This window comes from Lynx rufus, unplaced genomic scaffold, assembly GCF_022079265.1.
Source record: "Lynx rufus isolate CCGP_SWC_20201006 ecotype Redwood Valley unplaced genomic scaffold, mLynRuf1.p SCAF_2, whole genome shotgun sequence".
NCBI lineage: Eukaryota > Metazoa > Chordata > Mammalia > Carnivora > Felidae > Lynx > Lynx rufus.
This window is the reverse complement of record NW_025814834.1, coordinates 150,769,100-150,783,960: the sequence shown is the minus strand read 5'-3', so window position 1 is coordinate 150,783,960 and position 14,861 is coordinate 150,769,100. Positions and strand designations below refer to the sequence as shown.

Below are 14,861 nucleotides of genomic sequence, written 5' to 3'. Positions count from 1 at the left end.
TGGCAAGTGCAAAGATCCTAAGGCAGCAATCAAGTCCTCAGTGTTGCTAGAGAAGAGAACTGAAGAAATTCAGGCTGAGAGAAGAGGCTGAAGAAATTATATAGCAGTTTATCTTTTTTTTTAAAGATGACTTTGGCTTCTGTGGACAGGATGGATTGTGAGTGTGGAGAGAGGAGAGTGATAGCAAAGAGAAGAAACAAGCAGTAAGAGATTGAGAGATGATGGTGGCTTGGGTCTAGGGTGTAGTAGTGACACAAGTAAGTGCACAGTTTCAGGATATGTCATAGAACTGTTGATGGGTTGGGTAAGGGGAGTGAGAGAAAGACTCCAGTTTGGGGGCAATAGGGTAAGATGAAGCCAGGAAAGTGTGATATTTGTCACTGTCAGGCGGCCTGGCATCTGAAGCCCCTTCTTAAATTCATAGAATTTACTGTTGTGTAAATTCCAGGGAAAGGATGCTAGCTAGTTGCTCCCTCCCTGACACCTGGAAGCTGGGCACAGTCTGATGCTTCTGTCAGGGACTTTGAATCAGGAACGATGCACTATAACTAATTCCAGGGGCACCTGTGTGGCTCAGTTGGTTAAGCGTCGGACTTTGGCTCAGATAACGATCTCAGGGTTTGCGAGATCGGGCCCCTCATCGGGCTCTGTGTTGACAGCTCAGAGCCTGGAACGTGCTTCGGATTCTGTCTCCCTCGCTCTCTGCTCCTCCCCCACTCGGTCTTCTCTCTTTCGCAAAAACAAACAAACATTTTTTAACAGTTAAAAAAAAAAAACCCAAAACTAATTCCAGTGGTGTGCACGGGATTGTTTGGTGCCAGTGGTGAGAACAGCAGCACCCTAATCAGTCATAGCCCTAGTTGCTGTCATTCTGATCACCTAGCCTCTCTTAGCTCTGCTTATTTTACAAGTCTATTCCTCCAGATTCCTCATTAAAAAAATATTGAGGTATGACTCATATAAAGGGCAAAAATCTTAAGTATGGAACTTGGTATGTAAACACCTGTGAAGTCTCCACCTAAATCCAATTATAAAACATTTTTAGCATCCTAAAAGTCTTCCCTCTGAAACTTTTTAAAATTAGTCCCATTTCTGCCTGAATTAGCCAGTCTCAGTTTTTAGCTGAGCCAGAAAGCAACCAAGAACTCTGATTTCTGGTACTTCAATACTTATCAAACGTAAGTGAGCACTGGGCTGAGAAAAGAGCAAAAGAGCATTCCTCTTCATACCAAAGTCCTCAGGTCTGTAAGATTCAAATTAAAACTTGTTATTATTAAACATAATACAACATTATCACTTTCCAAGTCCCTAAAAGTGACTCTATGAGCATCATTACCAGGTACCAAAGCATTAGTACTTACAGTTAAACTGGACATTATAAACACTACATTAATAATAGCAACTTCCACTACAAGAAGCTCATTTAAAAAATACAGTAGAGTCACCACAATCTCATTTGATGGTAACTACATCCTTCAGCTGCTCAGGCCTTACTCACTCACTCACAGACTCTCTCACAGTCCACTGGCAAATTCTTTGGGCTCCTACTTACAAAACATAGCCTGAATACAACCAGTTCTCACCACCTCTAATGCTTGACTTCCCTGATCTGAAACTACCATCTTTCTTGCCTGGACTACTGCAAAACTGGATGTAAGAAGGTAACAGAGAAGGGGGTGCCTGGCTGGCTCAGTCAGTAGAGCATGCGATTCTTGATCCTGAAGTCATGAGTTTGAGTCCCATGTTAGGTGTAAAAATTACTTAAAAATGGGGCGCCTGAGTGGCTCAGTTGGTTAAGCATCTGACTTCAGTTCAGGTCATGATCTCATGGTTCATGGATTTGAGCCCCCCATCGGGCTCACGGTCAGCGCAGAGACCACTTTGGATCCTCTGTCTCCCTCTCTCTCCGCACCTCCTTCACTCACGTTCTGTCAAAGATAAACTTACTAAATAAATAAATATTAAATTAAAAAAAAGAAGGTAATAGAGAAATGCCTTCAACGTTCTCGAGGAAAGTGAGTTAGAACCTGGCACTGTAGATCCAAATCAAAACGAAGTACAGGGAAAATGAAGGCCTTGTCAGACATGCAAGGACTCAAAGCTTTCTCTCTCAAGCACCCTTCTTGTGTGTGGGGTTGGTGAGTGTGGTGGGGGGGTGTGGGAGATATGAGGGGTGGCAGGAGGTGTATATGTGGGGGGAAGTACTTATAGATTTCAGCAAGCAAAAACACTAAATTAAAAAAAAAGATGTAAAACAAAATCAAATACAGGAATGCAAGGAAAACATATCCTAGGATGATAGCTAAAAACCACTTTGTCCAAATTCGATAAAGTTGATTTAAAAACTTAAGATGATCTCAGGGTTAGAGTGAAGATATTTTTCTTCTGTCAAAGAAAAATAAATAAAGGCAAGCATATACTTTAAGAATCCCACGATGAGAGCTAAAAGCATTCTGAACAAATCTGGTAATCCAATACCATGATAAAATAATTGTTACAGTAAAGAAAGCATTTTACTTTGGTCAAAAAAAAAAAAAAGCAATTACTCCAGGAAAAAATAAAAATCTGCAAAATCCATTACCTAATTCTTATTTTTTTAAGTTTATTTATTTATTTTGGGAGAGATGGCACAAGTAGGGGAAGGGCAGAGAGGAAGGGAGAGAGAGAGAATCCCAAGCAGGCTTCACACTGCCAGCGCAGAGCCCTACGCAAGGCTCGAACTCAAGAAACCGTGAGATCATGATCTGAGCCGAAATCAAGAGTCAGGTGCTCAACCAACTGAGCCACCCAGGTGCCCCAAGGCATGACCCAATTCTGAAGCAAATAATACACAGCATGATTTGGAGGAGTTGATGGCTAGCAGATAAAATAACTCATTTGACCTTTAGCTTGGAATATTCTGCATATATCAGCATAGATCTGAGGACATAAGATTGGATATGTAGGAGACAAAATCACCTGACTTACTAGTAAATGCTTTTGCATAATCCAGCACATAATGGCTAGTTATTGATTTGTAGTTTTTAGAAACATATAAAGGAAAAACCTAAGTCAAATATAGTTCCCCCAAATAATATACATCTATTAATGCTGATTAATAAACTAATTGTGTAACTTAGAGAAGTTAGGAGGTAAAAAGCAGTAATGAGCTGAAAGGAAAGTATAGGGTTGGTCATTTCCACAATGGTAGCAAGCCAAAAGACAATGTTTAATACAGATGGATCAAGAAATAAAGATTACTAGTTATAAAGGAAACCAAAAGAATATAAAATGGGGAGGAGGAATGGACATTCCTTAATATTCATAGTGAACAATCAACAGATACTACTTAAATGACAAATCGAGAAACAGGCACAGTAAACCTAGATCAAGTGGTAGAGATAGTAGCTACCTAAAGAATAAAAAGTGGCTGTTACCTCTGAGAAGCAGGATTGGTGTGAATGGCAGGGAGGCACACTTTTACTTTTTATTTTCTATCCATATGGATTGCTTGAAATTTTATTCAGGCACATGCACTAAAATTAAGATTGTTTTTAATCCTAAAAAACATTGGGGCAAGTAGACTTAGAAGGGAATGACAGCTGGTAGTCTGTGTAGAGAGATCCCAGGAGTTTATAAAAAGCAGGTATGAAAACCCAAAAAAGATTTGAAGTTAAGGGTCATTTAAAGTAAAGGCGTAAATTACAGAGCACTACTAAACACAGCAAAGTCAACAAAAGAGATTTACAGTTAGGACTCGGAGATCCAGACAAAATAAATGCTTAGTATTTTCTATTTAAGACAGCAGAGATGAAACTATTCCCATCCAAATTTATATAACAAAATAAATCTGGCCTTTAAGGTATTTCAGATTCTGGAAAATTCAATTCTGCACAAAAAGGATTTGTTACATGGATTTATGGATAACATCTGATTGTCCAATACTTTAACATGTTTAAAAACAATGACATTAAAATAAGTGATCCTTAAAATCATGATGATAATTAATAGCATGACACCAAGGTTATAATTCTTTAATAAAACTTTTACATTTCTGGAACAACTTATTCAATTCATACAATATACATGATATAGCAAACAAAGTCTTCCTATAAAACATTTAAAGTACATTTCTTTTGACTGTTTACTCTAGATATATACCTGTCACAAATTCTTTTGGTATTCTTCTGAATTGTTATACAAAGCTTTAAAAAATGAAATTTTCATATAAAAATAATTATTTATCTGGCTTTTTAACAATTGAGTTTTCAAATTAAATAACAAGGTGTTCTGTTTATCAGTGTATATTTAACATAGAAATAGTTAAATACTTTAATATTTAGAAAAACATCAAGAAGTGTTTTCTACTGGCTGCTACATCTTTAAGTTGGTAATTCAAATTTTATTTATAATTTTAAAATTACATGTTCTGTGGGTATAAAAGTTTAAAAAAATACATTCCAATTTAATAAAAAGTCTTCTAAATTTACATTTTTCAAACACTGCTGTGACTGCTATAATGCCTATCTGGTAGATACACTTAACCAAAATAAGTTATTTTAAAAAATCAATAACATGGACTATGCCGGCAAGATTTCTTTAGATACATATGAGGGTAATTATAAAGTGAATGTTATCAATGTACTACTACAAATAAATAATACATTTAAAGCACAATTACTCTGTTTTAAAAAAGCAGAACATAAAAATGCATAGAATAGGTAAAGATTTTTGAAGTGTAAATCACTAGTGCAGAAATCTGGGCACTTAATCCCTTAAGAAGTTAGAGAATTTCAATTTAAAAGATGACTTCTCACTAGGGATACTGTGACTTTCTGTGAATAAAAAAAAGAAAGTCTATTATTTCTATTCAGATGCCTCTAGTGTTTTGGTTCAAGTGTTTCTACAGAACTCCTCCTTTAACTTAAATATTCTTTCCCTGAAAAAGACATTTGAAGCTAATAATTTTGGCCTCATGACATATATACTTTAAAGATACATGTGATTCTGTAGCCCATGCCTCCTCTCATTCTAACATCTATCCATATATGCACTTATAAATATACACATTTCAGGTTTATAAAAATATTTAGTTTTCATAAGCTTAAATAATTACTGAACGCTAATAAGAATACATTAATATTTGTATAATTTTACTTTTATTTATAAAAAGTTTTTTAGAGCAGCATTTGCATTGCAAATGAAATATGATCAAAGGATGCTGCAGTGTACATGGGCTCACACCGCAAACCAGACGGAGCAGCTACCACGTTCCTCTGAAAGAAACACCTGTTTCAGCTACAAAAGAGCAGTTCCTATAAAGTACAAAAACCATGAGGGGCCAATAACTTATCTGAACCTTGTAAGTGCATTTAAAAGTCATCTCCACAGAATTGGCCATATTTGTTAAAATATCCACAAGTCCAAGTTATCTTTGCCCCAAGAAAAATTTTCTATTGAGATAAGTAAAAATTGTATTAATGATAGCGTTTTTAATGGAATCACATGAACTTATTAGAAATTAATGGAATTTTTAAAAGTAAAAAAATAAAACCATTGTGAGAGGTATAAGAAAATGAGAAAGATTGATTTAAAATTTAAAACATTACAAAAAAGCAAATAAAAACTCTCAATCTCAAACACTCATATTAAGCTTGTTTTTGTTGAGTTCACGCTCCAGATTTCCAATCAAAGTATCAATACTTTCCTGTAGATCTTTGAGATTGACTTTTCGGTCCACTGTAGACTCAATTGTCTGCATTGTCAAATACGTCTGAAATGTGTACTCTTCGGACAAGGGTACTGGCTGTTCAATCATTATATCTGGTCCATACATTTTGCTACAATTTTCTCCGTTTTCTCTGTCTTCTGAAGGGACATCATCATAATCTACGTCATTTAAATTTTCTTTTGTATTTAAAAAGTAGTTTTCTCCACAGCTGCTCCAGTCGCCTGCATACCGATTGCTAACTGGACTGTCTAATCTGGTTTGCCTCGGTCTAAGTATTCTTGATGAATCAGTACCACTCAAATTTAACATGCAAGGCCGTTCTTTCTTCCTCCTCAAATAACTTAGAGAAGACTTCTGCTCTGGGAACAAATTATCTGTTGATTCTTTGACAGTTAAACGTTGCGCTAGAAACAAACAATAAATTTGCTTAGTCACAGCCATCCAACTGGCCTTTAAAAAACAGAGCTAAAGATAAGCCATTTAATAATCAACTACAAACATGCATTAAAAACAAAACATGCACACTATTTTTAAAAAAGCATTCCATAATTACTTTTTTCTAACCAGACATAATCAAGATTAGGGGCAGAAGCTAGTAGAGTGGTCAATGGTGCTAATTCATGCCATATCATAACATCCCCAAACAAATAAAATTTCCAACGCTGATTAACTTTCTGTGCAAGTTAATTATTATCTAGCTGTAATTCAAACAGTAGCTAAGCTGGTAGCTTCTTGTATATTAAAAGCTAGAGCAAAAAGCAGGCAAGGCATGTTGGTGTACAAACAAGAAAACAAAACAAAAAGTTCCTTCTTCTGCAAACATCTAAATGAGGCAAAGACATCTAAAGTGCTCACTCTAACCTTTGTGCTTTTTTGCAATTCTATTAGCAGCTGTGTCATAATTTATTTTACTAAGCAGCCCAAATTTCACTTTGATAAAATGCACAAATACTAAATTTGACCACTGGTTACCTGAGTTTGATTATACAGCATTAGCTACTAATAGTCTTCATTTATTGCCTGAAAATAGTACAGATATTTTATTTTCCCATTCTAGTTAGATATCTAACAATCTCAAATAACATTCCTCATATTAATTTCTTCTAAGAGTATGCATTGTGCTGGCCATATAGATTACCACAGATATACACATAACTTCATGACAAACCAAGGCTTCACTGCTTACCCTTTAGTGCATATTGAACAAAACATTTGCCTACGGTTCTTCTGTATATAAGATGGACTTGAATGTTGAGGCATAGCTTTTGAAAACTACCCGTAATACTTTCCTCTTTTTGCTTATTCTCCACTAATAAATGCCTCTTCATGTACACTTTCTTTCACTGAGATACTTATTATCAGTATGAATATATTATCAGTAATAACACACCCACTTTACACTCTCCAACATATAACGAATGCTTGTTCCTTACTGTACAAAACAAGATAATTGCAAAGTAATACCAACTTGTATATAGTGCTAGTTTTGCAGACTTACAGTGATCTTAACAGCATTTTTCAGGGGCACCTGGGTGGTTCAGCCGGTTGAGCCTCTGACTTCAGCTCAGGTCATGATCTCACAGTTCATGAGTTTGAGCCACATCAGGCTCTGTGCTGATAGCTTCAAGCCTGAAGCCAGCTTCTGATTCTGTATCTCCCTCACTCTCTGCCCCTCCCCTGCTCACACTGTGTCTCTATCTCTCAAAAATAAACTTAAAATACATTTTTCAGAGATTACATAATTTTTTGTACTTAGATTTTATTAAAATACTTGATAACTATCTATCGGTATGTTTCTAACATTTCCATTTGTCTATATTTTTATGATGGCTATTATATATAATTGTGAATAGCTAAAATCTCTTGAGCTAAAATTTTCTGGAAAACAAAGGCCTGATATTTATTTTTTTAATGTTTTATTTTTGAGAGAGAGTGCATGCGAGTGTGCCCATGAGTGGGGGAGGAGCAGAGAGGGAGAGAGAGAGAGATCCCAAGCAGGCTCTGTGCTGCCAGCACAGAGCCCAAAGCAGAGCTCAATCCCACGCCTGAGAGATCATGACCTGAGTCAACACTTAGCCAGCTGAGCCATCCAGGTGCCCCTGATATTTACCTTAAATTGATCTTTAATAACAGTATTAATATAGAATGCCCCATGCCATTAACTGAAGCAACTGCAGAATAAATAGCTGATTTTTTCCACTGCTTAATTATTCATATTCCTTTTTCTCCTCTAGCTGCTAATCTCTACTAAGTCTCCTGGCTTTTCTCCCTCATTTTCTTGCTATTCCTGTTCTTAGTGCTTAAGTGGCATGCCTGTTGTTTTCATTACAGTACTTTGCTAACCTTGAAGTAATCTGGTTTGTGATCCAACCAAAGTAAAACTTTTTTTTTTTCTTTTTTAAGTAAGCTCTATGCCTTGGCAACGTGGGGCCTGAACTCATGACCCCAAGATCAAGAGTTGCATGCTCTATCGACTGAGCCAGCCAGGTGCCCCTAAGTAACGCATTTTTTACTCTGGATTGAGCCTGTCTTGTCGTGCTCCCATCTTCTGACATTCACCTTCAAAACCCAGATTTGTTTTGTTGCCAGTTACTTAAACCAAATCCCTATTCAAACATTATTGTTCTGTATTTTCTTGGAAAGGATTTAAGAAACCAATTATAGTAATATTTTATATCTTTTGGACTAAGAATTCAGTTTCTGAAAAATCAACCTCACTGACTTTTTAAACTACTGATGGTGGAATGCTTTCCTATTAAAAATGCAGAGAAACTGGCTAATTTTGACCCCAAAAGTTCTGGTTTTTCTAGTACTATGACTGTCCGTCTTCAACAGAATAAAATTAAAAATGCAATCTATAAAGTTGCTGAAAATGTTTCAAAATGTAATTGTATGTAACTAAGAATCTTAATTTTCTTACCTTGTTTTCTACTGGTGGATTTATATTTTCAACCATCACCTAATATTATTAGCCTTTTGTCTAGAGTATAATTGCCTTATTTAATAGAATATATTGAGTGCCTCGTTAGTGCCAAGCACTGTCTTAGGACTTGGGTGTATAAGGGTAAGCAAAATATAGTCCCTGACCTCATAAAGCTTAGTCTAGTGAGAAAAGTGAAACAAAAAGGAATAGGAAAAAATTGATAGCTTGTTCCCAAAAAAACCTGCCCAAAATTTACTCATCATAGAAAATGTGATACAGCAAACAGCTAGTCTAGGAGTTACACTCTCTCTAAAGCTATTTCCCCTTCTATAAAGAGAAAGAGTGGCCTATCAGTAAATTTCAATATTCTTCTTACAACAGCAAGACCATTTTTAAAAAGCAACAATTTATAAAAATCCAATACGTATAAAAGATGAAACAAAAACTGTTTTGATCAAAAGGGAAGTGTGTTTCCATTTTGTTCCCTCACCTGTTGCCAATCTGGCTCCAAAGCTGCTTCCAAAGAACCTTAGGGCTTGGCAGAAGACAATCTGAAATACCACTGGCAGGATGATTTTTACCTCTCGGTGCCAATATGCTAGGATTTTAACTGATCACTTTGAAGATAAGATTTTTCAAATGGAAAGCTCAAAGCAAATTTCACTATTGCCCCAAATGAAAAAACAAAAAATAACACAAAAGTTAAAGTAAAAACGAAGGTGGATGGGAGAAATGTGGAACCAACTCTTTTTTTTACCTCCAGAGTAGGGGAAATTCCAAAAACAAAAATATGTAAGATATGCATAGCAAGGAGTCAAACCTTCTATCTAACACATAGAGATGGGCATTTACCAAGTTAATGCGCTATGGCTCATTCTCTGTATCACTATCAACTTTCTCACGCACAGTCACTACACTACTTTTATTTGATGTCTGCCTTCTCTTGAATCCAAAAACAAATGATTTAGAGGGCAAAACTAACTGGTATTTACTCTCATCTTTCCGCCCTTTGTCTGAGGTACTATAACTAAAGAAAAGTACAGGTTATAGAAAAGGAGGCAGATGTTTTTTTTAATTGAAGTATAGGTGACATGTAATGCTATATCACTTTCAGGTGAATCAACTCTATACATTACACAGTGCTCACCACAATAAGTGTAGTTATCATCTGTCACCAACATTATCACAATATTGTTGACTATACTCCCCATACCATACTTTTCATCCCCGTGACCTTATTTATTTTATAACCAGAAGTCTGTATTTCTCCCATCCAAGTGCTAACCAGGCCCTACCCTGCTTAGCTTCCAAGATCAGACGAGATCGGGCGCGTTCAGGGTGGTATGGCCGTAGACTGGAAGTCTGTATTTCTTAGTCCCCTTTACCTATATCACTCCTTCCCCCATGCCATCTCCTCCCTGGCAACCCCCAGTTTGTTCTCTGTATTTATGAGTCTGTTTCCAGTTTTTTCGTTTGTTTGTTCATTTGTTTTGGTTTTTAGATTCCATATATATGTGAAATTATATGGTATTTGCCTTTGTCTGACTTCTTTCACTTAACATGATACCCTCTTGGTCCATTGATATTGTCGTGAATGGCAAGATCGCTTTTTTTTTTTTAAATAGTGGAGTAATAGTCCATAATTAGTATATACACCACATCTTCTTTATCCATTCATCTACTGATGGGCACTTTACGTTGCTTCCATATCTTGGCTATTGTAAAGCTGCAATAAACTTTTCAAATTAGTATTTTCATTCTCTTTGGGTAAATACCCCATAGTGGAATTACTGTATTGTACGGTATTTCTATTTTTAATTTTTTGAGGATCCTCCATACTGTTTTCCATAGCAGCTACACCAATTTACATTCCCACCAACACTGCACAAGGGTTCCCTTTTTTCCACATCCTCACCAACACTTGTTATTTCTTGTCTTTTTGATGCTAGCCATTCTGACAGGTGTGAGATGATATCTAATTGTGGTTTTGATTTGCATGTCCCTAATGACAAGTGATGTTCAGCATCTTTTCATGTGTCTGTTGGCCATCCATTTGTCTTCTTTGGAAAAATGTGTATTCAGGTCCTTAGAGGAGTTATTTTTAAATAACATTAACTTCTGACACAGAAGTAATGATAAAGAAATCAGGTACTGATAGTAAACTGTGTTTATCTCTCCAGGTAAGCAAGTTTTAATTTGTGATTAGAACAAAGATGGCTCCTTTCCCAATTCCTGATGTTTATTACAATTAAAGCAGTTGTAGGAAAAACTATAGAAAACACATTTAAGACTTTAACCTCAGAGATCCCTTATGTTGGGCACCAAATGCAGAAATCAAACCAATTAGCCAAAGAATCTTGATTCAGGATTTTTAAATAATTAATTATATATACCAATTCAGTTAAAAGACACATTAGAAATGACTTTTAAGCTTGTGTTTGAAAGAAAGCAAAAATTTTAACTTTCCAAGTTTTTTATTCACTTTTTAAAATTAGTTAGATGTATTTTAAGACTAAATCAAGCATTTTGTTGCACTTTGGTCCATCCTTACTTGTATCATTAAAAGAGTAACAAAGAGCTAACTTTATGCAAAACACTTTGGTCACTATCTTTGATGCTTTATCTGCAGAATCTTCACAACAACCCTGAGGTAGGCACTATTTATAGAGAAGCATACTGAGGGGAATTAAAGTATGTGCCTGGGCCACAATGGATCTGAATCCAAGCCTGACTCCAGGAGCCAACCACTTTTACCACTGTATGCTACATGGAGCTCCTAAGTACTTTCATGTTTGGTACTATGCAGGGTAGGGAGGGGAAGCAGGCATTACTATAGGATAAGAAAAATTTGGAACCTAAATACAGCATTAGAACATCTAATTAAACATGTATTCCTTTTAGCTCTGAAACTATATAAGAGATATAGTAGGAAAATAACTGTCAGCTTTTTGTTCTTGACTGGAACAAGGAATGGATAAGAAAGATGGAAAGATCAAAGATAACTGTCAAGTCAAGCCTGGATAATTTGAAGAATGACCATGAATACAGTAAAAATGTCAGGAAGAAGAACTGATTGAAGGACTAAAGAAGTTAATATTTACAGAGTACCTATTCTGTGACAAGAACTGCACTGAGCAGCTTAACATACGTAACTCCTTTTTTTTTTTTTAATTTTTTTTTTTTAATGTTTACTTTTGAGACAGGGAGAGACAGCATGAACGGGGGAGGGTCAGAGAGAGAGAGAGACACAGAATCTGAAACAGGCTCCAGGCTCTGAGCTGTCAGCACAAAGCCTGACGCGGGGCTCGAACTCATGGACCGTGAGATCATGACCTGAGCCGAAGTCGGACGCTTAACCGACTGAGCCACCCAGGCGCCCCCGTAACTCCTTATTTAACCCTCCTATAAATTCCATAAACATTATTAAAGTCCATATGACAAAAGACGATACTGAGGCTCTAAGATGTTAAAGAACCTGCCCAAGACCAGACTGCTAATAAGTAACACAACCAGGATACAAATCCTGATCTGACCAAATCCAAAATGTGCACATTGATCTATAGGTCTATTATATTATCAGCAAAAGCAAAAAATTTAAACAGAAAAAGCAAAATCTAGGAAATATTTTCTGCAATCATATATGGGCATATTTAGTGATTAGCTAATTCAAACACTCTGCCCTTGAAAGAGAAAAGTATTTCCAGAGAATCATTTACCTGGCCAGAGTTGAAGTAAATAATGAAGAACTTCAATATGTTTTTTGAAATCCAAAGCACTTGCAAGTTCTTCTGAATCAGTAAAGACTCTGTTGTTATGGTTAGTGTCTTGCTTCTGACTTAATAACACGGGTCCGAAGCACACAGCCAGGTTCTGGCACGTCATCTTATTCACTTCATGATAAGAAGCCACCAATTTCAAATGATCCAGCAACATCTTTAGGGTTGCCTAAATTAAGTTAAATTACATTTCACTTAGTAAAGTCATACACAGGAGCAAATTTAAGGACACAATTTACAGCAGAAAATATAAACAGACATTCTGTTACTTTTCAAAAGATTGTTTCAAAGCTTGGACCTTTAGGTTCCAATGACATAATTTGATCGATTAGAGGGTTAAAATGTATAGTCTTTATAAAGGCTCATGAATGCATTCCAAATTTCAACTGGCGTCCCTAGGAAAATATACATCAACGTTTTCTTCTCTTCCCTCCTCTAAAATGACAATAGCAAAGCCTGTGATGGAAAAGGGATTAGGTAAGAGTGTTTATCTTTAAGAACAGATAAATCCTCTAGTCATAATCAGGGGACTGCCAACCTTAAACTTAGCAAGCTAACAATTTCAAACGTGGCCAGGGTCTATCATGATACAGAATAGGAAAAAGGCCAATGTGCTTAACTAACAAATACTTTAAGTAGACAAACCATGGAAAAAAGAATAGAATAGCTAGAGATGAAAAAAAAAAAAGTTTTTTTGTTGAAAAAAAATACTTTTTTTTTAAAGTATTTTTATTTATTTAAGTAATCTCCACACCCAACATAGGGCTTGAACTCACGATCCTGAGGATCAAGGATCCAACTGAGCCAGCCAGGTGCCCCCAAAAAGAATATTTTTTAAAACTTGAAGAAACTAGTAAGGGGTGGAAGGTTATTTAGGTCTAAGCAATTATGGAAAGAAATATGATGTTTTTGAAGTACTGGCATGTGATCAATCATTTAACAAATAAAATGAATGTATAATTTCTTCTTCATAATTGTATTAAAGAAATGAATGCCAAGTAAAACTGTAATTTTAAAAATTATTAAAAAGGAAAAAATCAAAATGACTTATTTTTAGAGCCAAAAGTAAAAAATGGATTCAGTGATCAGAAGGTCATTAGTAACCTTGGCAAAAATAAGTCCAGAAAGATAGGGTAGGGAGCCAGATTACAATGTGTTGAGTAGTCAAGGGTGGTGAAGAAATAAGGACAGCCAAAATAAATATTCTTCTAATGTTCGGCTGAGAAAGAAAGGAATAAAGAAAGAAGAAAAGTTAGAGGAGACTGTAATTAATATTTTGAAATCAAAACAAATCAAATATATGAATCATAAAAGCAATGTCAATAATAAATATCCATTCTTCATCTCCACTCACTATACATTTGCTAACACAAGTAGGATTCTACATATGTTGACATCTTAAGGCTACTTTCAGCATACCATGCTGTGACCAACACACACACACACACACACACACACACACACACACACCTGGCTAAATATCTTAGATTTAAATTTTTTTTTTTTTCAACGTTTATTTATTTTTGGGACAGAGAGAGAGACAGAGCATGAACGGGGGAGGGCCAGAGAGAGAGGGAGACACAGAATGGGAAACAGGCTCCAGGCTCTGAGCCATCAGCCCAGAGCCCGACGCGGGGCTCGAACTCACGGACCGCGAGATCGTGACCTGGCTGAAGTCGGACGCTTAACCGACTGCGCCACCCAGGCGCCCCAATATCTTAGATTTAATCTCAATAGCAAACCAAGAAATACAATTTAAAGTAAAATATTTTTTGTCTACTAAATAAAGATGAGCCAAAAAGTGCAATTGTTCTGTCCCTTTTGAAAAGTAATATGAAAACATATTAAGAGCCTTTGAGGGGCACCTGGGTGGCTCAGTCGGTTGAGCGTCCGACTTCGGCTCAGGTCATGATCTCGCGATCCGTGAGTTTGAGCCCCGTGTCGGGCTCTGTGCTGACAGCTCGGAGCCCGGGGCCTGTTTCAGATTCTGTGTCTCCCTCTCTCTCTGACCCTCCCCTGTTCACACTCTGTCTCTCTCTGTCTCAAAAATAAATAAATATTAAAAAAATAAAAAAAAAGAGCCTTTGAATGTTCACATCATTTAAATCAACAATTCCATTATTTCTACTCCAAATAAGTAATTCTAACTGAAAAGAAATATCTGCATAAAAATATATACAAATAGACTCAAAACCTAAATATTATACAAAAGAGAATAGTGATTAATTATGTCAAATCCACTCAATGGAATATTATGAAGCCTTTTTAGAAAGGATGATAATAGCAAGAGCTTTAGGACCAGAAAGACCTATAAATTCAGGTGACAGACTACAGCACTCATAAAAGCTATATAACTGGAGCAGGTGATTTAAATTTCCACTCATTTCCTCACTTGTAAGTCAAATGATACCTGGCAATCAAACTTTACCTGGCAACGAAGAAGGAGTATGTC

The 14,861-nt window shown here is 36.1% G+C and overlaps 1 protein-coding gene across 1 annotated transcript in view; it reads right to left on the bottom strand.

The window, feature by feature from the left end:
- Window positions 1–5,614: 5,614 nt before the first annotated feature.
- The window catches only part of SYDE2 (synapse defective Rho GTPase homolog 2), a 50,263-nt gene continuing 41,016 nt past the window's right edge, over window positions 5,615–14,861 (bottom strand). Inside the window, exons 6-7 of the mRNA XM_047086040.1 lie at window positions 12,350–12,578; window positions 5,615–6,114 (exon numbers count right to left, since the gene is read on the bottom strand). Of these exons, the coding sequence (XP_046941996.1) occupies window positions 5,615–6,114; window positions 12,350–12,578 (729 nt within the window). The remainder of the gene's footprint in view (window positions 6,115–12,349; window positions 12,579–14,861) is intronic.